Below are 26973 nucleotides of genomic sequence, written 5' to 3' on the forward strand. Positions count from 1 at the left end.
TCAAGTCAAAGTCAGTCAAAGTCAGTCAAAGTCAGTTAAAGTCAGTCAAAGTCAGTTAAAGTCAAAGTCAGTTAAAGTCAGTCAAAGTCAGTTAAAGTCAAATTCAGTCAAAGTCAGTTAAAGTCAGTCAAAGTCAGTTAAAGTCAAAGTCAGTTAAAGTCAAGTCAAAGTCAGTCAAAGTCAGTTAAAGTCAGTCAAAGTCAGTTAAAGTCAAAGTCAGTCAAAGTCAAGTCAAAGTCAGTCAAAGTCAGTCAAAGTCAGTCAAAGTCAGTCAAAGTCAAGTCAAAGTCAGTCAAAGTCAGTTAAAGTCAAGTCAAAGTCAGTCCAAGTCAGTCAAAGTCAGTTAAAGTCAAGTCAAAGTCAGTCCAAGTCAGTCAAAGTCAGTTAAAGTCAAAGTCAGTCAAAGTCAGTCAAAGTCAGTTAAAGTCAAGTCAAAGTCAGTCAAAGTCAGTCAAAGTCAGTTAAAGTCAAGTCAAAGTCAAGTCAAAGTCAGTCAAAGTCAGTCAAAGTCAGTCAAAGTCAGTCAAAGTCAAGTCAAAGTCACGGCCCGTCCACACTACAGGCGTCAAAAAATGCTTTCAACGCTTCGCCCATTCATTTGAATGGGGTGACGTAGGATATTTTCAAACTTCGCCGAACTGCATTGTGGGTAGCATGGCAAGGCGTTGCAAGCATCGCGAGCGTCTATCGGCTATGAGGCTCGATGCTTGCTCGAAGCTGGCGTCAGCCAATGAAATCCCGTTTATGCAAATCTGCCAGTACAAGCTAGCCAATCAAACCGCGTGTATGCTGGGAGAGACTACGCAGGTCATTTCCTCATATTCAAAAAAGTTGAGGGAAAATTCATTATAGCGGTAGTGAATCACCCGGTGCTGTATGATCAGTCTCTGTTCATCTACCGGGATACAAACCGGAGGAGCGAGGCATGGAGGGAGGTGGCAGAGACAGTGGGTGAAACTGGTAGGTTTTCGCCTGTTTGGGGATTTTATATCCAGTTTACTTCGTTTTAACATTGCTATTGCTTTGTATGTCGGGGGCGGGAGATTCATGTGATTGGTTGTTGGTCGCGTTGCTCGCAAAAAATCGCCAAGCCTCAGACACGCCCAGCTTCAAGCTTTTTCGACGCCTGTAGTGTAGATGGGCCGTCAATCAAAGTCAGTTAAAGTCAGTCAAAGTCAAGTTAAAGTCAGTCAAAGTCAGTTAAAGTCAAGTCAAAGTCAGTTCAAGTCAGTCAAAGTCAGTTAAAGTCAAAGTCAAAGTCAGTTAAAGTCAAGTCAAAGTCAGTTAAAGTCAAAGTCAGTCAAAGTCAGAGTCAGTCAAGGTCAGTCAAAGTCAGTCAAAGTCAGTTAAAGTCAAAGTCAGTCAAAGTCAGAGTCAGTCAAGGTCAGTCAAAGTCAGTCAAAGTCAGTTAAAGTCAAGTCAAAGTCAGTTAAAGTCAAGTCAAAGTCAGTCAAAGTCAGTTAAAGTCAAAGTCAGTTAAAGTCAGTTAAAGTCAAGTCAAAGTCAGTTAAAGTCAAGTCAAAGCCAGTCAAAGTCAGTTAAAGTCAGTTAAAGTCAGTCAAAGTCAGTCAAAGTCAAGTCAAAGTCAGTTAAAGTCAAGTCAAAGTCAGTCAAAGTCAGTCAAAGTCAGTTAAAGTCAAGTCAAAGTCAGTTCAAGTCAGTCAAAGTCAGTTAAAGTCAAAGTCAAAGTCAGTTAAAGTCAAGTCAAAGTCAGTTAAAGTCAAAGTCAGTCAAAGTCAGAGTCAGTCAAGGTCAGTCAAAGTCAGTCAAAGTCAGTTAAAGTCAAGTCAAAGTCAGTTAAAGTCAAAGTCAGTCAAAGTCAGTTAAAGTCAAGTCAAAGTCAGTTAAAGTCAAGTCAAAGTCAGTCAAAGTCAGTCAAAGTCAAGTCAAAGTCAGTCAAAGTCAGTCAAAGTCAGTTAAAGTCAAAGTCAGTCAAAGTCAGTCAAAGTCAGTTCAAGTCAAAGTCAGTTAAAGTCAAGTCAAAGCCAGTCAAGGTCAGTCAAAGTCAGTTAAAGTCAAGTCAAAGTCAGTTAAAGTCAGTCAAATTCAGTCAAAGTCAGTTAAAGTCAGTCAAGTCAAGTCAAAGTCAGTCAAAGTCAAGTCAAAGTCAGTTAAAGTCAGTCTCAGTCAGTCAAAGTCAGTTAAAGTCAGTTAAAGTCAGTCAAAGTCAGTTAAAGTCAAGTCAAAGTCAAGTCAAAGTCAGTTAAAGTCAAGTCAAGTCAGTTAAAGTCAGTTAAAGTCAAGTCCAAGTCAAAGTCAAAGTCAGTTAAAGTCAGTTCAAGTCAGTCAAAGTCAGTTCAAGTCAAAGTCAGTCAAAGTCAGTTAAAGTCAAGTCAAAGTCAGTCAAAGTCAAAGTCAGTTAAAGTCAAAGTCAGTTAAAGTCAGTCAAAGTCAGTTCAAGTCAAAGTCAGTCAAAGTCAGTCAAAGTCAGTTAAAGTCAAGTCAAAGTCAGTCAAAGTCAGTCTCAGTCAGTCAAAGTCAGTCAAAGTCAGTTAAAGTCAAGTCCAAGTCAAAGTCAGTCAAAGTCAGTCAAAGTCAGTTAAAGTCAAGTCCAAGTCAAAGTCAGTTAAAGTCAGTCAAAGTCAGTCAAAGTCAGTTAAAGTCAAGTCAAAGTCAGTCAAAGTCAGTCTCAGTCAGTCAAAGTCAGTCAAAGTCAGTTAAAGTCAAGTCCAAGTCAAAGTCAGTCAAAGTCAGTTAAAGTCAAGTCAAAGTCAGTCTCAGTCAAAGTCAAAGTCAGTCAAAGTCAGTCAAAGTCAGTCAAGTGAGTATAATGTTAAAAAATAATCTACTTTTTTTTTTAAAGCATATTTTTGTGCCAGAGCCTTTATTCCAGAGAGGATGCTACATTGAGAGACAGAGGGGAAGACACTGCCTGAAAACTTCGGCGGGCTCGGGTTTCGAACCACCTACTAGCTACTGTAGTGACAAACTGTCATTGATTGCATCTCTGCGTGAATGATTAGATAATTTCACCTAAATCAAATGAAATGATGTTGATGGTTAACTCAGCTTCACATGTAGGCCTACTGAGGTCAGAGCCATTTAGATCTATAAAGGCCTGGGGCTATGTTGTTTGACTGAATTAAACACAATTAATACAATAACACTTTTTCCCGGCCCCTTGCTTTGGATCATTTTCATCAACCGGCCCCCATTCCAAACTAATTGAATAGCCCTGATGTACAAGGAGAGGTGGGAGGGGTTCAGCCTCCTGACAGCCTGGTGGATGAAGCTGATGAAGCTTCAAGTACTAATATATAAAATATTTCGCTTTCTGATAACATTTAAAGGTCAACTATAAAGGTGTTTTATTTTAAGAAATGAGATGTTTAAGCGTCCCTAATGTTCTTCCCTGTAGGTGTTTGTGGAAACGCTGGATAAATGCTTTGAAAACGTCTGTGAACTGGACCTGATTTTCCACATGGACAAGGTGAGCGGGCAGCCAGTTTAATTCTTTGAGCACCTTTACGTTCTTTAATAATATTGCACAAACACATTCCAATATTTTAGGGGTCATTTTCTCATTTCACATTATATAAAACATCAGGAAATAAATGATCAAAACATAATCCCACTGGTTAAAACATTTGCTGACAAACTGCATTATTTGTAGTTATATCATGAATCATTGTAGTACATTGTATCATGAAACATCTTATCTTTAAGCTTTAGGGTAATCTGACATTTTAGTCTCACTAAAACGTTGTCTCACGTGGGCCTTTTACCTGCAGGAAAGCAGCTCATTAAACACTGTTAGTTTAACGGTAGGCAATAAAAGTATTATAAAACGTTCACTGATTTCAGAAGGAGGTTATTTGAGGCCAGGAGGTTAATATGTACATGGTTACTATCTTCAGATGAGTTTTATGACATTACACGTAATTTATCTGATGCTTTTGTCCAAAGCGATTTACAATAAGTGCAAAAGGTAAGGTACGTTTATTTATATAGAACATTTTCAGATACAGAGGCAATTCAAAGTGCTTTACATCAACATAATAAGAAGACAACAGAAAGGAACACAATACATGGAATAACAGGTTCATAAAAAACGAGAGATACAGAATAGTTTAGAAACAACATTGTAAATACAGTAGGTGCTAAAAAAAGTAATGTTTTTAGACTCGACTTAAAAGAGCTGAGCGTTGGTGAAGACTTCAGGTTTTCTGGGAAGTTTTTTCCATTTGTGGGGTGCTAGGCAGCTTCGGCGTGTTTGGTTCTGAGCGAAAAACATAAAGATCAAACTCCGAACAACGAGGAAAGTGCAGATATATTCACTTCAAGCAAGATCATACCATAGTTAGTGCTGGTGAAGAAGTTATGCGACCACCTGGGTTTCAGACCGGGGAAAAGACAGAATTAGCTGTGAGCGAGCGAATGAGAGTTTGTGTACAGAGGGAAGAGAAGGGGACCCAGGACAGACCCCTGTGGGACCCCAACGAGGAGATAACGAGAATCTAACACTCTCTAGTCTAAATGACCCTGTAGCTGCGATCATGCACCTAAAGTAAATTGCTTTGGCACAATTTTACTGCATCTGTGGGAAAGTGAAAGCCTTTGCACTCCCAGTCTGTTATTCCCATTAAAACTGTTGCAACTCACCTCATGTTTACTCCATTATAAGCTGTGTGTGCCAACTCTGAAACGGCACTTTGTCAGTTTGTTTTTTTATGTTCAATAAAAGGCTCAGAGGAGTTAGGATTGAGCTGTAGAGTGACATGACACTGAGGTAATGTGCAGTGTGTGTGTGTGTGTGTGTGTGAGAGAGTGTGTGTGAGAGAGAGAGAGTGTGTGAGAGAGAGAGAGAGAGAGAGTGTGTGAGAGAGAGTGTATGAGTGAGAGAGAGAGAGAAAGAAAGAGAGATGATGTGGAAGGCAGAGTAGCTTGTGTGTGTTACGTCCCAACTAGGGGAAGGGGAATGCAACACACACCAGTATGTAATTGGTAATAATTATAAATAGTTTTAATACAGAACAGGGTGTAACAAAATGGAAGGCGTGCAGCCTGAACAAACAAAAGGGCACAGGTTGATAACCAACCTAAACAAAAGGAGGACTCTAAAAAAAGGAGCCTACTTAAATACAAAGAAATATAGCTAATAACCAAAATAACCCTCACCGTCAAAGTGGTACAGTCTAAAGAAAGGAAGCTGTAAGAAAACACAGCTGAAGGAGGGAAACTAAGCACCTACGCTAAACACATATATCCACACTCAACACATCTCTCGACACTCGTCACTAAGCTCATAAGTTGACACTGAACACATATATCGTCCCTCGACACTAAGCACATATGTTGACACTCGTCACTAAGCACATATGTTGACACTCGTCACTAAGCACATATGTTGACACTCGTCACTAAGCACATATGTCACACCAAACACAGTCCGTAGTGTCCATGACACAAGAGCAAAAGGTATGAGGCGTCTGATCGCAGCAGAGCCTCCTGACTGATAATTCTTCCCAGGCTTTGTAGTCTTCTCCAGCAGGTGTGCGCTGGGCTTGCACAGGGATTGGAGAACGTCGGGCCCGGCGTGCTCCAATCAGTGTCCTCGGAAGTGGACCAGGAGATGACAGCCAATGATGTTGGGGCAACCACACAGCTCATTTACATAATCACACACACAGCTGCAGACAATCCCAGACAGGTTACCGAGCAGGCAGAGACTGTGTGTGTGTGTGTGTGTGTGTGTGTGTGTGTGTGTGTGTGTGTGTGTGTGTGTGTGTGTGTGTGTGTGTGTGTGTGTGTGTGTGTGTGTGTGTGTGTGTGTGTGTGTGTGTGTGTGTGTGTGTGTGTGTGTGTGTGTGTGTGTGTGTGTGTGTGTGTGTGTGTGTGTGTGTGTGTGTGTACGAACAGGTTGTGTAAATCAGGGAGAAGTGATTCTGCAGCTCTGAGATGTCTCGCCTGAGGGCTGCATGTAGTTATGAATAAATGAGTGAAAAACACATCAACGGTTCAAGGTTTCTTCTTGAGTCCAGATGATGGATTTTAAAGAGTGAAGGCTGCTTCTTTTTAAAAGGGAAGCTCTGGGTTGTTCGTACTACAACAAGTGCAAAGTGCTGAGAGTAATCACACACATGTACGGCCATCTTGATTGAATTTTCCCAGCAGGAAATTTATGTCATGTGGCGCGGTGGGGTTTGGCCTGAGGAATGTTCCGCAGAGGAGATAAACAGCTCTCCTCGCTGTGCAACTCATCGTTAAATGTATACAGTATATACACCAGTGCAGGGTTTAACTGGTTTAATAATACCTGTCTGTGGTGGATATATGCAGATTCATAAATAACTACGATACGTTAGTGATTTTAAAAGCTTTTCCATGCACAGTTTTTTCCAGTTTATCCTGCTAAGCTTCAGAGTCGTCTTGCCATCATCGTGCCCAAAGGAATTCCCCAAATCTCAATTTGAAAGTGAAATTGAAACTGTTTATGTTCCAGAGGACTGAACTCTCCATGTGTTACCTCGCTCATGTTTTCTGTATCATTTTGTGTAAAGAAACACAAACGAGCAGAGTTTCAGGATTGGAAGTAATCCAACTTTAAAAGCTTTACAGAGGCCCTTTTCCCTCTCCTGTAGTGTGTTGTAAAAGTTTTTGTCAACGGTCTGCAAAGGCTAAAATCCCTGGTTTCCCTCCACTGAATACTGATATACACCTGAACATCAACAGGAGAGGACTCTTTAAAGTAGAGACACTACATACTGATATACACCTGAACATCAGCAGGAGAGGACTCTTTAAAGTAGAGACACTACATACTGATATACACCTGAACATCAGCAGGAGAGGACTCTTTAAAGTAGAGACACTACATACTGATATACACCTGAACATCAACAGGAGAGGACTCTTTAAAGTAGAGACACTACATACTGATATACACCTGAACATCAACAGGAGAGGACTCTTTAAAGTAGAGACACTACATACTGATATACACCTGAACATCAACAGGAGAGGACTCTTTAAAGTAGAGACACTACATACTGATATACACCTGAACATCAACAGGAGAGGACTCTTTAAAGTAGAGACACTACATACTGATATACACCTGAACATCAACAGGAGAGGACTCTTTAAAGTAGAGACACTACATACTGATATACACCTGAACGTCAGCAGGAGAGGACTCTTTAAAGTAGAGACACTACATACTGATATACACCTGAACGTCAGCAGGAGAGGACTCTTTAAAGTAGAGACACTACATACTGATATACACCTGAACATCATCAGGAGAGGACTCTTTAAAGTAGAGACACTACATAATGATATATACCTGAACATCAGCAGGAGAGGACTCTTTAAAGTAGAGACACTACATAATGATATATACCTGAACATCAGCAGGAGAGGACTCTTTAAAGTAGAGACACTACATACTGATATACACCTGAACATCAGCAGGAGAGGACTCTTTAAAGTAGAGACACTACATACTGATATACACCTGAACATCAGCAGGAGAGGACTCTTTAAAGTAGACACAGTACATACTGATATACCTGAACATCAGCAGGAGAGGACTCTTTAAAGTAGAGACACTACATACTGATATACACCTGAACATCAGCAGGAGAGGACTCTTGAAAGTAGACACAGTACATACTGATATACCTGAACATCAGCAGGAGAGGACTCTTTAAAGTAGAGACACTACATACTGATATACCTGAACATCAGCAGGAGAGGACTCTTTAAAGTAGAGACACTACATACTGACATACACCTGAACATCAGCAGGAGAGGACTCTTTAAAGTAGAGACACTACATACTGATATACACCTGAACATCAGCAGGAGAGGACTCTTTAAAGTAGAGACACTACATACTGATATACACCTGAACATCAACAGGAGAGGACTCTTTAAAGTAGAGACACTACATACTGATATACACCTGAACATCAGCAGGAGAGGACTCTTTAAAGTAGAGACACTACATACTGATGTACACCTGAACATCAGCAGGAGAGGACTCTTTAAAGTAGAGACACTACATACTGATATACACCTGAACATCAACAGGAGAGGACTCTTTAAAGTAGAGACACTACATACTGATGTACACCTGAACATCAGCAGGAGAGGACTCTTTAAAGTAGAGACACGACATACTGATATACACCTGAACATCAACAGGAGAGGACTCTTTAAAGTAGAGACACTACATACTGATGTACACCTGAACATCAACAGGAGAGGACTCTTTAAAGTAGAGACTCTTCAAACACTTGCACCTCGCTGTCATTTGGAGCAGCAATATAAACTACTTTGCACTATTTAATGTATCATATGTTTATTGTTTCTTTAGTAGCAGTGTACTGGAGCTGTTTTTTTACTGTGGTGATGTTTACAGGTGTATTAACTACCTGCTGTCTCTCCTGTGTGTGCAGGTGCATTACATCCTGCAGGAGGTGGTGATGGGAGGAATGGTTCTGGAGACCAACATGAACGACATCGTAGCTCAGGTGGAGCTGCAGAACCGCATGGAGAAGTCAGAGGTCAGTGTGTCGGACACATTGAAGGACACACACTTCACAGACATAAAAAACATTTGCACATCACTTAAAAGCAGAGATGGCGAAAGTACACACATCCTTTACTCAAGTAGAAGTACAGATAACAATAATGTCATTGTTAGCTAAGGCATGTTTCGATGCTGAACAACGGCAACATGACAACGTTTTCATTGGTCCCTCTTCTTTAGAGAAGACCAGGGGGGTATACTACGAAGCAGGATTTTCGTTTAGCAAGATAACTTCTGGGATTTCCGGTACTACGAAGCTGGTTCACTTTTTAGCGGGCTAGATCTCCATGGTGACTTATCCTGGAACCTAGTCTGTGCTCCGAAGCAGGATAGGTTCCAGGATAAGAGATCAACTCAGCGAAAGCACCACGCCTGCTGACCAATCAGAGCTCAGTGTGCGGACTTTAAAGCGATCAAGTCATATTACAGGAGAAAGGAAATACAGAAAAGCTGCCGTTGCAGGAAAGACGGCCGGCAAAAATCACCGACTGTGTGAACGTGAAAATGAATAGAATATCACCTCCATCTTCAGAGCAATCTGACTATTATAACTATCATTATACTATTATGTTAAGAAAGCTTAATTAAATATCTGCCACAACATAAGTAACCGGATCAAAGTAACATTACGTAGCCTACAGTCCGCGGCACTGAGTGCAGATGTCAATGTGTCCCATTATCATTCATATCACATCATATCACATCATATCACTTCATAATGTATCATATATCTCCTGATCTGAGTCAGCTGAGCCGTATCTGGCCGTGCAACACTCACAGTGTCACATACTGTATGCAGAAGTATTATTTTAAGCAACACATTAAGTTGACGAAACACTCGAGACAAATGTAATTAAAGTCAGATCGTGTTTTAGACAGGGCAGTGATATCATAAACCTGTTCATGTACGCATTCAAACACTTTTTCTGTCACCAGCTGTGTTCACCTTGCAGGTGCAGCCATGTGGCTTTGATCCTGGATCAAGTGTTTAAGTCATGGATGTTTAAAGTTTAACTTCTTCATATGTATAATATTAAAGTTCACTTTTCATTCAGGAAGTATGACGCTGCGCTGTCAGTACGCTTCTCCATGTTTGTGATTGGTCGAATGCTCCAGATACCACCCCTTTCATGTGAACGCGCACCTAACTAGATAGGACACGGCTGGCTTGAGCGAACGAGTTGATAGCCAGCGTTGTAGGACAGTTTAGCGAGAGCGCGTATGTTTTGGATTAAGTCAACCGGATAACTCAAAACATATCCAGGATATGTTGAACTAGATTCGTAGTATACCCCCCTGGAAATGATGGATACACGGATCGTGTTCAAATCAATAGGCACGCAATGACTCTAAATAATAATGATCACGCATCAAACACACATTCAGACTAAAGGAACCAGCTGTTTGGAAAATGAGAGAAGTAGAAAGTACAGGTATTTGTGTTCAACATGTAAGAAGTAGAAAGTACAGGTATTTGAGTTTAACATGTAAGAAGTCAAATTTAAAAAGTCGTCAGAAAAATAAGTCGTGGAGTAAAGTACTGATACCAGAAAAATGTAAGTACATTAACGAAGTATTTGTACTCCACTACTTCCCACCTCTGGTCTTTAATTACACACACTTCCATAGACATAACAAACATTTGCACATCAGTTCAAAGATAATGCAAATCTTACCCAGGAGAGATGTTCAACGTCCAGATAATCCTCTGTGCTCGTTTTTATTTCAATATTACAATACATAAAGAACAATGGACTCCCCTGTGGCTTTTCCTGTGTTTTCCCCGATTAAAAAAACACATGTGCGCTCATACAAAAACCACCTGTCTCCAATATACAAGAATCACCAGGTGCCCAAATCCCCTAAAACCCCCTTCAAAATAAAAGCATAGAGAACCACTTCCACTAAAACAATTACAATACATTATGATTGATTTGATAAAAACAGAAGCAGCTAGAAAATAAACGTTTAATTACTAAATGACAGGACTCTTTAAAGTAGAGTCAATACATACTGATATACACCTGAACATCAGCAGGAGAGGACTCTTTAAAGTAGAGTCAATACATACTGATATACACCTGAACATCAGCAGGAGAGGACTCTTTAAAGTAGAGACACTACATACTGATATATACCTGAACATCAGCAGGAGAGGACTCTTTAAAGAAGAGACACTACATACTGATATACACCTGAACATCAGCAGGAGAGGACTCTTTAAAGTAGAGACACTACATACTGATATACACCTGAACATCAGCAGGAGAGGACTCTTTAAAGTAGAGACAATACATACTGATATACACCTGAACATCAGCAGGAGAGGACTCTTTAAAGTAGAGACACTACATACTGATATACACCTGAACATCAGCAGGAGAGGACTCTTTAAAGTAGAGACACTACATACTGATATACACCTGAACATCAGCAGGAGAGGACTCTTTAAAGTAGAGACAATACATACTGATATACACCTGCACATCAGCAGGAGAGGACTCTTTAAAGTAGAGACACTACATACTGATATACACCTGCACATCAGCAGGAGAGGACTTTTTAAAGTAGAGACACTACATACTGATATACACCTGCACATCAGCAGGAGAGGACTCTTTAAAGTAGAGACACTACATACTGATATACACATGAACATCAGCAGGAGAGGACTCTTTTAAAGTAGAGACACTACATACTGATATACACATGAACATCAGCAGGAGAGGACTCTTTAAAGTAGAGACACTACATACTGATATACACCTGAACATCAGCAGGAGAGGACTCTTTAAAGTAGAGACACTACATACTGATATACACATGAACATCAGCAGGAGAGGACTCTTTAAAGTAGAGACACTCCATACTGATATACACCTGAACATCAGCAGGAGAGGACTCTTTAAAGTAGAGACACTACATACTGATATACACCTGAACATCAGCAGGAGAGGACTCTTTAAAGTAAAGACACTACATACTGATATACACCTGAACATCAGCAGGAGAGGACTCTTTAAAGTAGAGACACTACATACTGATATACACCTGAACATCAGCAGGAGAGGACTCTTTAAAGTAGATACACTACATACTGATATACACCTGAACATCAGCAGGAGAGAACTCTTTAAAGTAGAGACACTACATACTGATATACACCTGAACATCAGCAGGAGAGGACTCTTTAAAGTAGAGACACTACATACTGATATACACCTGAACATCAGCAGGAGAGGACTCTTTAAAGTAGATACACTACATACTGATATACACCTGAACATCAGCAGGAGAGGACTCTTTAAAGTAGAGACACTACATACTGATATACACCTGCACATCAGCAGGAGAGGACTCTTTAAAGTAGAGACACTACATACTGATATACATATGAACATCAGCAGGAGAGGACTCTTTAAAGTAGAGACACTACATACTGATATACACCTGAACATCAGGAGAGGACTCTTTAAAGTAGAGACACTAAATACTGATATACACCTGAACATCAGGAGACGACTCTTTAAAGTAGAGACACTAAATACTGATATACATATGAACATCAGGAGAGGACTCTTTAAAGTAGAGACACTAAATACTGATATACATATGAACATCAGCAGGAGAGGACTCTTTAAAGTATAGTCACTACATACTGATATACACCTGAACATCAGCAGGAGAGGACTCTTTAAAGTAGAGACACTACATACTGATATACACATGAACATCAGCAGGAGAGGACTCTTTAAAGTAGAGACACTACATACTGATATACACATGAACATCAGCAAGAGAGGACTCTTTAAAGTAGAGACACTACATACTGATATACACCTGAACATCAGCAGGAGAGGACTCTTTAAAGTAGAGACACTACATACTGATATACACCTGAACATCAGCAGGAGAGGACTCTTTAAAGTAGAGACAAATCCCCTAAAACCACCTTCAAATAAAAGCATAGAGAACCCGTTTCACTAAAATAATTACAGTAAATAATGATTGATTTGATAAAAACAAAAACAGCTAGAAAACAAATGTTTAATTACTAAATATCATAATTGAATGGAGGTTTTTTTCGACAGGGAGGGTTATCGGCGGCCCCTGCTCGCGCCGTCTCTGCCGTGAAGAACATGAATCTGCCCGAAATGCCCCGAAACATCAACATCGGAGACATCAACATCAAAGTGCCGAGCCTCTCCCCGTTCTGAGAGGACTTCCTGCCGGGCTCTGATGCTCCTCCGCCCATTTCTGCTGTAAACACTGAGAGAAAATCTGTTTTATATATTCGTGTATTATAAAAACCACGGCAGCTTAATCCTGTCCCGCTCGTTCCTCACGCATAGTTCGTTTGTATGAAACAAATGATTTGCACAATAATGTAAAGTTTGATTCTTTAAAGCTTCATTTATGTTCATATTTATGTATTTGTTGGTAACACTGTAGATTAAGGTATTCACCATCAACTGGTTGTTAATTAACATATTAGAGGCAAACTTCTAGCTTATTAGTGAACATATTAAGTTATTTTGACACAATTAACACTTGTAGTTTCATGTCTTGTTACATGTTCTTGTTGAATAGATCATATTTGTTAGGTGTTATGAGAGAATTACTATTCTTGTGGTACTTCTGCCTTATTACGCCCATATTGAGCATATTAAAACCCAATCTCATGTACAACAACTTCCTTACTTGCAATAAATAAGCACTAATTAGAGGGTTATTGAGGAAAAACTCTCAACTAATGGCTTATTACTTGTAGAATACGGTCATGTAGAATAAGGCATTACTAAGTGTTTAATACTGACTGATAAAGAGCTAATATATTGCTAATATGCACGATAATTACTAGTTGATGGTGAATTTGTGTACCTTAATATAAAGTGTTACCATGTATTTCTTTCTGTTGTTTCTCCGCCTCTCTGCACAATCTGAAACATTCATCAGCGTCCAAGGTTTCACAACTTGTTTGGACTCGGCACAGTTCCCTGTAATCCGATCTTTTGGCTTTTGTATCAGGTTGTTATTCCTCACATACAGTAGACCTCCTCTGCTTAGCTCTTGTCACAATTAATCTTCCCCTCGCTGTAATATATACAGCGTCTCGGACATCTCTGTGCTTTGTGAATGTGTTATTAATCTCCCGGGTGCAGCTTGTGCTCAGAAAATGCATTTTAAGTTGAGGCAGATTCAATGTGCTGTGATAAGATCTGTCTAACATTTGTTACATGTTTGTAGTGTCTTATTGTTGGTGTTTAGTGGTTGAAACTAGCCATTGTAAAGACATTCCTTACTATAGTAAAATATTAAAAAGAAAACTAAATCCCTGCGTCTGTATATCTTCTTCCCTCTTTTTAACTTTGTCACCAGACTGGTTAGTTTGCATCATGGGAGTTCTTTAATGAAACCGGTCTGTACAGTCTGCAGCTTTTCACCACAATGAGTTAGCAGTCTTGTTGATTCAGTCGCATTCTTCCAGCCCCCTTTTCCTGGTAATTTAGGTTTTTTTTGGTGGAGTTGTTCCCTCCCTTCATCACCAGGAAAAACCTTTACCTCCACCCTCACATTATTCCACTTGCTCGCTGCATTCGGACTTATATCAGAGCTCAGCGGACGTCCAGCTCCAGGTCTGGTATGTGCTGTTTTCCACCATGTTTGACGGGGTCATTTATCCAACATGCTGCATGCCAACACACTCCTTAGGTTGTGTGTTGCCTCACTGCAGAGACTGTGATCGTGTGTGTGTTTCAGCATTTTCAGTGTTTGGCATCTGGTGCTTTAAGCTTTAAGGGTTTCTCGGTCGAAAACAACAACAATCACAACTTATTGTTTGTTTTGCAAAATGGTGCATGAAGGCAGTATAGACGGAGTATATGCACTGTGAAAAGCTGTTCATGGAAAGTATATCTAACCGTTATAACTGATGTTTGTTATTCCTCTTCTGATTTCACTGGCTATAGTTCAAATGAAAGATATGTATATATATGTATATGTATATGTATATGTTAGGGAATAATTTTCTTAGGTATTCAACCTTTGACACGGTTCATCATGTTCTCCTCTCACTGTCTCCTTTCCCACGGCATAGGTCTACGGCCTTGGGTATATTGCTGCTATCTCTCTTAAGGAGGCGCAGCTTGGGCGGATTGGTGCCAGTCTGTGACAGAGCACCAGCCGTCATGAGGTAGTTTACTGTTCAGGGACGAAGGTTCCCTGGCACACATTCCTGGCACTATGGACGAGAGCTCTAGTTAGATTCAGGGTCCATATTGCTTTAGTCTCGCTGATGAAGAATGTTGATTATTACACTCCGAACTAGTTAAAACCTCGAACTACAGAAAGAGGTCTTCAGAATTGGTTTGGCAACCGCTGTGTCAACTCGTGACACACCACCTGTTTTGTCAATTCTCCGGCCGTAACTCCGAATAAATCGTCAGTGTTTGCCATCAAAGCTCCAGCTCTCCTCGTGTCTCTCTGAGTCCTGTCTCCCCCACCGTATAAAGAATAAATATGATCTCATTTAAACAACACAACACTTTTACTTTACCTTCTTATCTTTAAAGTAACAATTCTATTTTATTTAACCTTTTATTGGAGAGTTTTAAACTTTTGTTTTAATTGCACACTCTTACTTTCACTCTGTTTATATAAACACTTCAATTTATTTTATTTTTATATTTCATCAGACATTTAACTATAACGTGTTATGTTTATATAAATATCTTTATTTTTGTATCTTCAAATATACTTATTTTTGCTCTAATTCTTATGTTAATATAAATATAAATTACAAATATTTGTATTTATATTTGACATTCTACCTTGACTTATGTTTATTTAAAGGTCACCTATTATGCAAAATCCACTTGTTCATGTCTCTTATACGTAAACTTGTGTCCTCTCTGTGGAAAGAGACTATTCTCTCTCTTTCTGTCCTGATCCATTTCTATAAAAACCTGTCTGAAAATGAGCTGATCAGATTTTGGCCACTTTATGATGTCATAACGATGTGTTGTCTTGTGTAACCATTAGCCAATCAGCAACCAAGGTACCTCCCCCCCCCTTATCACCTGGATCTCCTCCTAGAGCACCATTGAGTTCTTTGTAACCAAATCTCTCTCAGAGGGGCGTGGGGAGGGGCTCCTTATTTTCATCTAAAGCAGTGTTTCTCAAAGTGGGGGGCGCAGAGAGATTTAACACCAGCGATGAGATTTAAAAAAAAATAAAAATCATTTGAAAAATTATTGATTCGAAAATAACATGATACAGTACAAGTAGTCTGGGTCTCTGTGTTTCATTCAAGCTCGGCTCTGTGTGTGTGTGGACAGCGCCAATTTGGGTGAGAGATGATGAGAGCGAGAGAGAACGAGAGCAGAGAGAGAGAGACGAGAGAGAGAGACAGATGAGAAGAGTAGGAAGAGGCAGAGAGAGAGAGAGCGAGAGACGAGAGAGAGAGAGAGAGACGAGGAGAAGAAAGAGAGAGAGGAGTGGAGAGGAGCGGAGGGAGAGAGAGGAGGAGAGAGAGGAGAGAGAGAGAGCGAGCAGAGAGAGAGAGAGAGGATCGTTAGCTTCTGGTGGCCGGGTCTCAAACGTTTTGGTCACGATTATTATTTTTTCCGAGGCACACGTTGATCATTATAGTTATAAAAAAATAAGAGAATAAATGAAAAACAGGTATGAAACAAGTAAAACAAGAATACAGTTTAAAAGGTGATTTGTAAAATATCCATAAAGAAAAAGTAAATCTGTTTACAGTTCTGTTTCATCTGGATGCTGAGAGATGTCTCCATAGATCTCTTCATGTTGCTCTCAAAGTGCACCAGATTGATGCTTTTAACTTCAAAATAAAAATAAATCTTCCTGGGGGAGCTTGCCCCCAGACCCTCCTAGAGGATGTGAGGTCCACTCCCCACTTGTAAAAATAGCACTTTACCCCTGCTTACACCTATATGCCGTGAGCTGATTATCGAGCCTTCATTGTAACAGTCGCGGGTACACTGTGTGTGCGTGGGGATTGTTGCAGTACAAAGTTCCACTGTAGCGCCCGGTACCTTAATGGGAAACCCTAAATGTTTGAGCACCCTCTATGAAACGTCAAGCTACCCCACAGCACCCCCAAAATAAATCTCTGGCGCCGCCACTGAGCCTGCAACCCCGTTTTGAAGAAATGCGCAAAACAGGCTCATTGCAGCCACTGATGATAAGACACACTTTCTGCCAAATATCAGCATTTTCTTTCTTTTCATTTTTTTGCACAGATTGTGGACAAGTATTATAACTTATTGTTCTAGCAAAGGGATTGCACAATTGTATTCATTTTTTGACCACACAGACTTCTGGAGCATTGTTTTATTATCACTGTTCTAGCCAAGGAATGCTCACGTTCATATTGATGTATTTTAATAAATGGCCCATTACGTGACTATTTGTGTTGGGGGGCCCGACTTTTCTTTTTCTCCTGACAGAAAAAGTTTGAGAGCCACTGATCTAAAGTAACAGACACAGGGTATTTCTCAATGTCGAGGATGCTTCCTTGGTAGGACATTTAGTAGGGATTTTAAGACCGCGGAGGATACACATGTGCAGCCTCGAAATTTCCCTCAACGAAGGCCTCGGTAGAATTCCAAGCATCCTGGACATTGGAACAGTCCTTCCGCGGGACTCGATGACGTAGCATCCTTGAAATAGTGGCTCTCGAGCAGCCTTCCTCGACATTGAGAAACACCCAGAGTCAGAATCAGCACTTTTGAAAAAAAAAGCCAATCAGAGACAGGTTCTGTATATATCTGACCTGTATTGATGTAAAACAGTATAATAGGGGACCTTTAACGTTACATCTATACAGAATGATATATTATTAATACTAACAAACCATTGTTTGATTGTAAGAAACATATATTGTTGTACAATGTGCACATTTTTACTATAGCATCTTATGTTTATAATAACACTTATTTTTATTTTTTATTACACATTCTTACTTTACCTTCCTATGTTCGTACCAATACTTTAAAGGTAGGGTAGGTAAGAATGGAGAAACCAGCTGGAGTGCGCTAGAAGTACGCAGCCGAAAAAAAATCTGCCCCTTCCTTCAGACTTCCTCACAGAGTCCCTCCTCCAACACACACGAACACGCACATGACCAATGAGGGCACGAGATAAGTTTGTGCCCAGATGGAAGGCTGACAGGCAGGTAGGCCATCCAGTTACTTTAGCCGGGCCGACTCAGATGATTGGTCGTGCTTTTTACAGCGCCACGCCTTCCACAGGTTAGGTTAGTTCTCCTGCTTCTTACAGTGCAGACACTTTTCTGCTTGCTCTTGCCTCTGCTTACTTTTTTATGCTGATTTTCCTATTTTTCTTTTCTGATAACTTCGAGCAGCGGCTCCTGGACATTAACTTATCACTGGGACAGTTATTCTTCGTAAATAGATTAAGGGTTTCATCCATATTTCAATATTTTTACAACGACCTCAGTCTTACAGTAGCGTGGCCTAGCAACAGCTAAAGCCTGGTACTGCATGCTATTTAGCTAGTTGGTAGCAAAATGCCTCCGTTCTCTACAGATGACTTCCACAAACTTCTACAGAAGATGGCCGTGTTGGAAATGAAAATGCAACGGTTGGAAGTTAACGTGGAAGTGAATGGACTAGGTTGGAATGACACCACTTTACCAGTGCTGCAAAAATAATGGACAAGGGCATGCTAACTTACAGCTAGTTAGCAGCTACAAGGATTCCAAGGAACAGGAGGGCTGTGTACCGGGTAATACATCTACAAGTGGTAGTCCTCCCTGGAACTCTCTGGGTGCAAAGCCTAAGAGTAAATCACTTCCATGGGATTTGGGAGGACGGATAACAGGCAGAGCCCAGCGCTCTGAAATCTGTAATGCGACCGGCTGGCCTGCATTGTTATCACCCAGGAAGAGCGCCTCTTCAACCCCTGTTCCTACTAGGAAACAGCAGTGGACAGCTGCTAAAGGGAGAACTACAAACAATCCTCCTAAACCACCGAGTGTGCCAATCCAGAACAGATACGCTCTGCTGACCGAGAGCCGGAGATCTGATGACCTGGATAACCTGTCCTCTTCACGCAGCAGGGTAAGGACCAATAGCTACTCCAAAAGTAAAAGGCTAGAGGGAAAGCTAACGACTGGGCCTGAAACTCTGATTGTGGGTGACTCTGCTGTAAGAGATGTAAAAGGTCTGTGTAATAAGAACAACACCAAAGTACTCTGTTTTCCCAAGGATGTGGTCTCTGACTTGGCTGAGAAGATCCTGCATATTGGGGCTGAACATCCGACTGTGAAGAATGTGGTACTGCACATTGGAACAAATGATGTTGTGAAACAACAGTCAGAAGTGCTGAAAAAAGACTTTAAATGTCTGTTGGAAACTGCCAGCTCTCTAAATGCAGAGGTGTTCATCAGTGGCCCTCTACCGCCAGTCAGAAGAGGAGTGGAGAGATTCAGCAGATTGTTTGCACTGAACACCTGGCTTTCAACTGCCTATACAGACCGTTATGTCCATTTTATTGACAGCTTTAACTTTTTCTGGGACCACAGACATCTTTTTAAGGCAGATGGAATTTGCATGAACAAGTCAGGAGTACAATTGTTTATCTCTAACATATTCAACTGCCTGCGTCATCAATCTGTTCCCTCTGCCAAGGACAAGCAACAAGAGGAATCAAAACAAGAGAAAGACACAACACATCGCTCATAAAACCTTGAAAATCTATCACTGCACCCGCCTGAGGAATGTCTTCATTATGGGAGACACATGGAGGAGTCTCCACCGCCCTTCACCCCCCCTATCACCTCTGAGGATACTCTTCCTTCACCCCACAGCTCTCTTTACTCTCCGCTCACCCTTTCAACCTCACCCACCCCCCTGGAGTTTGATGAGCAGATGAAGGAGATACAGAGGGTTGGCACCAAGTCCTTCCTGGAGTTCAATGACCGCAGCATGAAGACGATACGCAGGGTTGGCAGCATGTCCTTTACCCCCGCCCCTCCTCAACGACGCCCACCACAATCACCGAAGCAGAGACGCGCACCATCACCCCCGTGACCATGCCTACCACAATCATCAGGACAAAAACGTCCTCCCCCCCTTCACTGTCTCCGAAGCCTGATAAGAATGTGTGTGTACAAAACGTAATCTCTAACTGATATGTGATGGGTCCAGGCTCAAGGGCGTATGGCACTCTCAACTCTTTCCAGGACATGCCGGGGCCCTGCCTGCCTGTAGCTTTGCCGATATCTGTGTTGATAGGTAATAGATTAAGAGCGGTGAATCAGCTTAGACACAGGAAGCGCTCAAACGTTTGTGTGAGTTTATCTAATTTAGAAGTCATTCCATGTCAGCCACAGCTTGTTACAAAAAACATGACTGATAGTGTGTTTAACAAACTTAAACTAGCTTTATTAAATGTCAGGTCTTTGGCAGGAAAAACATTTTTAATCAATGATTTTATCACTGAGCACAATCTCGATTTTATGTTTTTAACAGAAACTTGGATTGAACAAAATAACAGTGCAGCTGTTCTTATCGAATCAACCCCTCCCAACTTTAGTTTTATGAGTCAGGAAAGAATGCATAAGAAAGGGGGTGGAGTTGCTATTCTGTTCAATGATTCCCTTCAATGCAGGAAGACATCGTATGGAAACTTTGCTTCTTTTGAATATGTGGCCCTTCAGCTGAAATGCTCCTCTCGAGCTCTGTTCCTAAATATCTATAGACCACCCAAATACTGTGCAAGCTTTTTTTGATGACTTTACTGAACTGCTGTCTATAGTGTATATTGACTTTGACCGTCTAGTCATTGTTGGTGATTTTAACATCCATGTTGACAACCCCCAGGACAGAGGGGCTAAAGAACTGTTTTGTGTTCTTGATAGCTATGGACTGACTCAGCATGTGACGGAGCCCACGCACAATAAGGGGCACACTCTGGACTTAATTATCTCAAAGGGTCTGAATATCTCTAAGGTTGTGGTGACTGATGTTGCACTCTCTGACCATTCCTGTGTTTTCTTTGAGAACTCTATTTCTGTTCACAAAAATGTTCAAAAAGAGGTAACCACAAAGCGATATTTAACTGAAAATACTAGATAAATGTTTACTCAGAATTGTTCTTCCACACTTGCCCCTGCTAACATCTCAGTAAATGAACTAGTAGATCATTTTAATTCAAAAATTACAGGGAAAAAAATGAAAGCGTCGAAAAGCTGAACGCAGGTGGCGAAAAACAAATCTCCAGGTTCATTTTGAAATCTATAAAGAGAGACTTGGCCTTTATAATTTGGAATTGAAAAACAGACAAGCAGTCAGTGCCTCTGCATCAGGTACAGCAAATGTTTTGTCTCTGTGTCCACCTAAAATCAATTCAAACACCATGTCACAATTCCATCAGATTAATGATAAAAACCTAGAGGACATTATTCAACTTCTGAAATCCTCCTCCTGCTGCCTTGATATTATTCCAACAGGATTTTTCAAAGATGTTTTGCCTTGCATGGCCTCAGATCTACTTCATATAGTAAACAAATCTCTTCACTCAGGTGTTTTTCCACAGGGCCTGAAAACTGCAGTCATTAAACCGCTCTTAAAAAAGAATACTCTAGACGCTTCAGTAATGAACAATTACAGGCCCATATCAAACCTCCCATTTCTAGGTAAAATCATTGAAAAAGTTGTTTTTCAACAGTTGAGTAACTTCTTGCATTTAAATAACTGTTTCGATGTGTTCCAGTCAGGCTTTCGTCCAAACCACAGCACTGAGACTGCTCTTGTAAAGGTCTTTAATGACATCCACTTAAACACAGACAGTGGCAGAACTTCAGTGTTAGCATTATTAGATCTCAGTGCTGCGTTTGACACTGTTGACCACAACATATTACTAGACCGACTGGAAAACTGGGTGGGACTTTCGGAAACAGTTCTGAATTGGTTTGAATCCTACTTAAAGGACAGAAACAACTTTGTTTCGATAGGTAAATACACATCTGAGTTGACAAATATGACATGTGGGGTACCTCAAGGCTCCATCCTGGGGCCTCTTCTCTTTAACATCTACATGCTACCACTGGCTCAGATAATGAAGAACAACAAAATAAGTTACCATAGCTATGCGGATGACACACACATTTACATAACAATGTCACCAGGAGACTATTCTCCAATTCAAACACTGAGTAAGTGCATTGAACAAATCAATGACTGGATGTGTCAGAACTTTCTCCAATTAAACAAAGACAAAACTGAGGCAATGGTTTTTGGAGCCAAGGCAGAACGTATAAAAGTTAGCGCTGAGCTTCAGTCTGCAATGTTCAAAACAACAGATAAAGCCAGAAATCTAGGTGTAGTCATGGACTCTGACCTGAGTTTCAACAGTCACATTAAAACTGTTACTAAATCAGCCTACTATCACCTAAAGAACATATCTAGGATTAAAAGACTAATGTCACAGCAGGATTTGGAAAAACTTGTCCATGCTTTTATCTTCAGTAGACTCGACTACTGTAATGGTGTCTTCACAGGTCTCACTAAAAAATCTATTAGAAAGCTGCAGCTGATTCAGAACGCCGCTGCTCGAGTCCTCACTAACACTAAGAAAGTGGATCACATCACTCCTGTTCTGAAGTCTTTACACTGGCTTCCTTTGTGTCAAAGAATAGATTTCAAAATACTGCCACACTGGAACTCATGTGAAATAAACAGCTGATCTACAGGTATCTGATATAGCGGATATTTGTTAAGATCCATATATCACGGATAGGATCATATTCTGTGCTAAATAAGAGACATGTAATCATTTACTAAACATCTCCATGTTTTTATTTAACAAAATAATGTTTAATTCACGTTGGCGTAAGTACAAAACCATCGCTATGTTTTTAGATCAGGAAATGCATCCAGGCTCAAACGATTTTCAATCCTCATCCTCACGATCATTTAATGTATCATATGTTCGCGAGTTGAAATTAATGCACTAATACATGTAGTTTAATCCACGTGAGTTTACAACAACAAAAATAATCGCTTTGTTTTTATATCACATCCGACCGGAGGAAAATGCAGCACGGGTCTCACTACCGATCATCCTAATCCCACGGGCAAACAATAATATGTACAGTGTTAATAGTTTACTGTATTATTAGTGTCTAATATTACTGGGGATTTCGGAATGGTACTGGATTTTGATTTATTGTATCGGCTTCATATCGCAATATATTCCCGAAGTCTGAAATGCAAAAATGTATACTTGCAGGGAGCGTTTGACCCTTTCATTCCTCTTTTTGATTATCTAAAGGACCATGTATCTTGTATCAGCTATTTCAGTAGAACACAAGCAGTAAATAACACTTGTGCAAAATATGTATCCCGGTTTGACTTCTTGGTTGTCAACACCCAGCGTGGGCTGAACTGGATCCAAACCACATCTGGCTGCATGCAAACTGTACACAGGGAGGGAGGGTTACTTTAAACCTGCATTCAGTAACCTAATCTGAGTATCAATATATAAAAGTACTGTACCCTGATTACTACCCTCAATATAAAATGCAGTACCAATAAATACAAGAGAAAAACTGCATCAATTAGACGTTTTATACGCAAGTATTTTTGTATCTAACTGTGAGGAAATACAGGTACTTTCTTCTGACTAAGTGTCTGATCATATGATAATAAAAGAGGTAATTTCTTATATAAGAATACACGGTCCTTGCAGGGTGCAGTGTGTACACCATGAAGGAGGAGATCACATGACTCTCTTGCTTTCATTTTTTACTCCAGGAAAATATGTGATGTTGTTTTCCCGGGATAAACATTCCCACTCACAAGATTATCCCGCTCTCTAGAGGAAAGGGAAAGCATTAGTTTGGCTTATATTTCTTAGGAACGTGGCCAAAAGGGACATTTGGAACATGAGAAAAGCATTTATATAACGCACAGCTGTTTGGACTGTATGTTAAAAGGGAAGTAACAAAATATAAAATAACCGGGAGAAAGAAAAAAGGAGAAGAAACTGATTGCTGAAGCCACAAGGTGAGATTTTAATCAGTCAAAGAAAGTAAAGAGGGCTCACCAGCCAATTTGCAACGTAACTAATGACAAACAAAAAACAACTTTCTTATTAAATAAAGTGTCGAAAGTACAAAGGTACACTGGAGCACATCTCCTAACAATGAACAAAACACACGTTAAACTCTCAGGTCTCACACAGACACCACACATGCTGCACATGTCACACATGCAGCCCAGAGGAGAAGGGAGAGAGACTGCAGCCTTCCTCAGGTCCTTGGACGCCCTGATTGGGGATTGGGACAGAGGGATTTTAGCCTTTGCAGACCATTTACATGCACTAAAACCTATAGAACACACTACAGGAAAGAGGAAAAAACCCTAAAGGCAGAATATATCCTCTTAAACAGGCTATTAAAAAAAATGAAAACAGATTATTTCTACGCTGTGTTACTACTTTTGCTTTAATCCACCTCTGATAATTATTAAAGGTCCCATGTCATGCTTTTCCGGTTATCACCCGTCCCCTTGTGAGTTATGTAGCTTTTTCTGCATGTTAACGGTCTGCAGAGTCACAAACCCTCAAAGCACACCCTGTAGCGAGTAAAACTCTAACACAGAGAAGACCTGTCTGTGCTGCCCCAGAACGCCTCGTTGGAGACTTCCGGGTACCAAGTGACGTAACGGTCCATTTGGCCCAATCCGCGAAGTTAGCCACACACGCGCGCGCACACACACACACACACACACACACACACACACACACACACACACACACACACACACACACACACACACACACACACACACACACACACACACACACACACACACACACACACACACACACACACACACACACACACACACACACACACACACACACACACACACCACACACACACACACACACACACACACACACACACACACACACCACACACACACACACACACACACACACACACACACACACACACACTTATTTTTCTCAGCTGCAGCTCCGCAGAGACGGACACGATGGTCCGAGCACACACACACACCCCCGCAGCCTGTGTGTGCTCAGGCCGGGCTTCGCTGTGTCTCGCCGTCTCGCAGACCCCACGCAGCAACCAGGAAGCGACACCAGCAAGCCAGCTCACACTGTCCGCTCCTCACAGCAGCGAGCCCCGCAACGTCCCGCCTACACGGCACCCAGACCCCACGCAGCATTCTCATCTGTTTGTCATCACTGGTGTCATTTCCTGGTTGCTACTGTTGAGATCTTCATATGAAGTGAATACTTAAAAACGAAAGTTAATTATAAATCATACATGATCAATCATATTCTTGTATAAACCCATAATGAGAATGCTTCTTGACGGTTTTTGAATATGTATCTATGCTTACAATTTTTTCTGTTGCTATTTGAGAACTTTGCGTTTTGAAAAGAGGGTGTTGTGAGTTTGCATAGTATGTTTAATACTTAAAAACGAAAGTTAGTTATAATCAAATATAATCAATTATATTCTTGTATAACCCACAATGAAAATGCTTCATATTTTAGGTTTTTCTATAGTTACAGTATAAACAAAACAAAGTGGGTTGTTTAGGTTGAGTTTTCGTCCTCTCCTCTGGCAGCAGTCCACAGAGAGGGGGGGGCTTCACACTAAGGAGACACATTAAGAGGCCAAAGAGAGTTCATGTCCTTTTCACCCTAACATGAGAGGAGGAGTTTTGTTTTTTTGGGTTTTCGATCCAGTTTTTTTAGCATAAAGAGACTGGTTTTTTGAGAGAGCGCGAGAGAGGGGGGGGGTTGACCCCTGGTAGACTCTCTCCCGGTAGGCTGGGTGCTTCAGAGCTGGGTTAATAGCTCTCGGTAAGGTCCTTCCAGACGGGGTAAATATCTCTCGAATTTATTGGTTGTTGGCTGAGTGGAATGATTTGATGAGAGATGTGTGTATGAACATTATAAATACTGCCACCTGTGAGGAAAATCTCCCCTCCGAAATTGCAGATAGGTATGGGTTTTTAAATGTTATACCCGCCGTCTGTGTCGGAAAAAACGGTATGAAACTGATGTGAATTGAGTTGGTGAAATGAAAAAGTTGAATGCGCTTTTTATTGTCACCGGTCTTTTTACGAGGAAATACCTCTAAATTCTATCGGGAGAATTTTAAAATGTCACAACTGAAATGGGCAGTTGGAATTAAAACATTTTGGTAATAAATGTAAGACTGTGAATTAAAGTTTCATTTGAACATGATCACAGCACCAGGTTTTTAGTATGATTATAATGTTGTAAAGAGAGAAGGTAAAAACCCTGTATTAGTTTGGACCTATTTTTCTTCAAATAAACTGAATCCCACCTTTTGGACTGGGATAACTTAAAAGACACCTGTGCCCTCCTCTCCTGCGTCAAAGGTAAGATTGCACCCTGCCACACACACTTAGGTAGGAGCACACTCCATTTACTGATATCAAAATCCTTCGGGATCGCTTAAACAGATTAAAAAAGAGTTGTCTGAATTGAAACAGCAGTTAATTGAACCTGGTTCTTCGGGGGGTTAGGAAGAGGTGAGATCTTGCTGACGTTGGTGGATCTGAGCCAAGCAGCAACCTTACATAGACTCAATAACTTCGGAAAGGTCAATTAGGAGGTCAGAGTAATTTACCGGAATAAATTATCAGGACCTCTCATACTCTAAACACTACAAACGCCATTGTAACACATAATCACTGATGTTCCGCTGAAACGATGGTGGACTCCTCAAAACAGAGTGGGCGAGCTGACCAATCAGAGCACAGTGGGCTCATAGGGAGGGCAGGAGCTCCAACAAGCCGTGTAGGACAGAGAGTGAATACACATACTATACAGAGATGCTGTTTGAGAAACTAATGTGAGTTTGGAACATTGAATAATATAAATCTATTCTAGTAGACCTCAACAATGGAATTATGATCAGTAGAAATGGTCATGACATGGGACCTTTAAGTATAACCAAAACACAGGTAGCAAAGTGCACACTGGAGATGTTAATGTCACTAAATCACAGCTTCACAGGAACGTGAGCTGTGGACTTTAAACGGCCCCTTGCTGATCACGTTTTCTCCGTTGTTATGAAGATGTCTCAGTTTTCACAATGTGATGAGTGTGTGACCTCAGGCAGGGTCCAAAGTTGAGAAAGATATGAAAAGCTCAACATGTTTAAATAAAATACGATATATATACAAAAGACTAAGTACAGTAAACATATATTTTTTAAAACCAGTGAGAGGAATTAATTTGTTAGAAAATTAACAATAATAACACTTAAAATGTTTTGAAACCATAATGACAAAATAAATTAAATAATACATATATTTCACAAAATCAGGATATTCAAAAAGTACAGTTTGACCAAAAAATAAAAAATCAATATT

General features: G+C 40.6%; 2 protein-coding genes across 3 annotated transcripts in view; both read left to right on the plus strand.

Moving 5' to 3' along the window:
* The window catches only part of ap3s2 (adaptor related protein complex 3 subunit sigma 2), a 19883-nt gene extending 6015 nt beyond the window's left edge, over positions 1–13868 (plus strand). The window contains exons 4-6 of the mRNA XM_034208706.1: positions 3359–3430; positions 8403–8510; positions 12628–13868. Coding sequence (XP_034064597.1) covers positions 3359–3430; positions 8403–8510; positions 12628–12753 — 306 coding nt within the window. The 3' untranslated portion in view covers positions 12754–13868. The remainder of the gene's footprint in view (positions 1–3358; positions 3431–8402; positions 8511–12627) is intronic.
* A 133-nt stretch (positions 13869–14001) lies between these two features.
* LOC117541524 (aminopeptidase N-like) overlaps positions 14002–26973 on the plus strand; it is a 50731-nt gene continuing 37759 nt past the window's right edge. Inside the window, exon 1 of one of the 2 annotated variants that reach the window (XM_034208708.1) lies at positions 14002–14177. The gene's annotated coding sequence lies outside the window, so the exon portion shown is untranslated. The remainder of the gene's footprint in view (positions 14178–26973) is intronic. The other variant, XM_034208709.1, reaches the window with a different exon arrangement.

The sequence above is a fragment of the Gymnodraco acuticeps genome, unplaced genomic scaffold, assembly GCF_902827175.1.
Source record: "Gymnodraco acuticeps unplaced genomic scaffold, fGymAcu1.1, whole genome shotgun sequence".
Lineage (NCBI taxonomy): Eukaryota > Metazoa > Chordata > Actinopteri > Perciformes > Bathydraconidae > Gymnodraco > Gymnodraco acuticeps.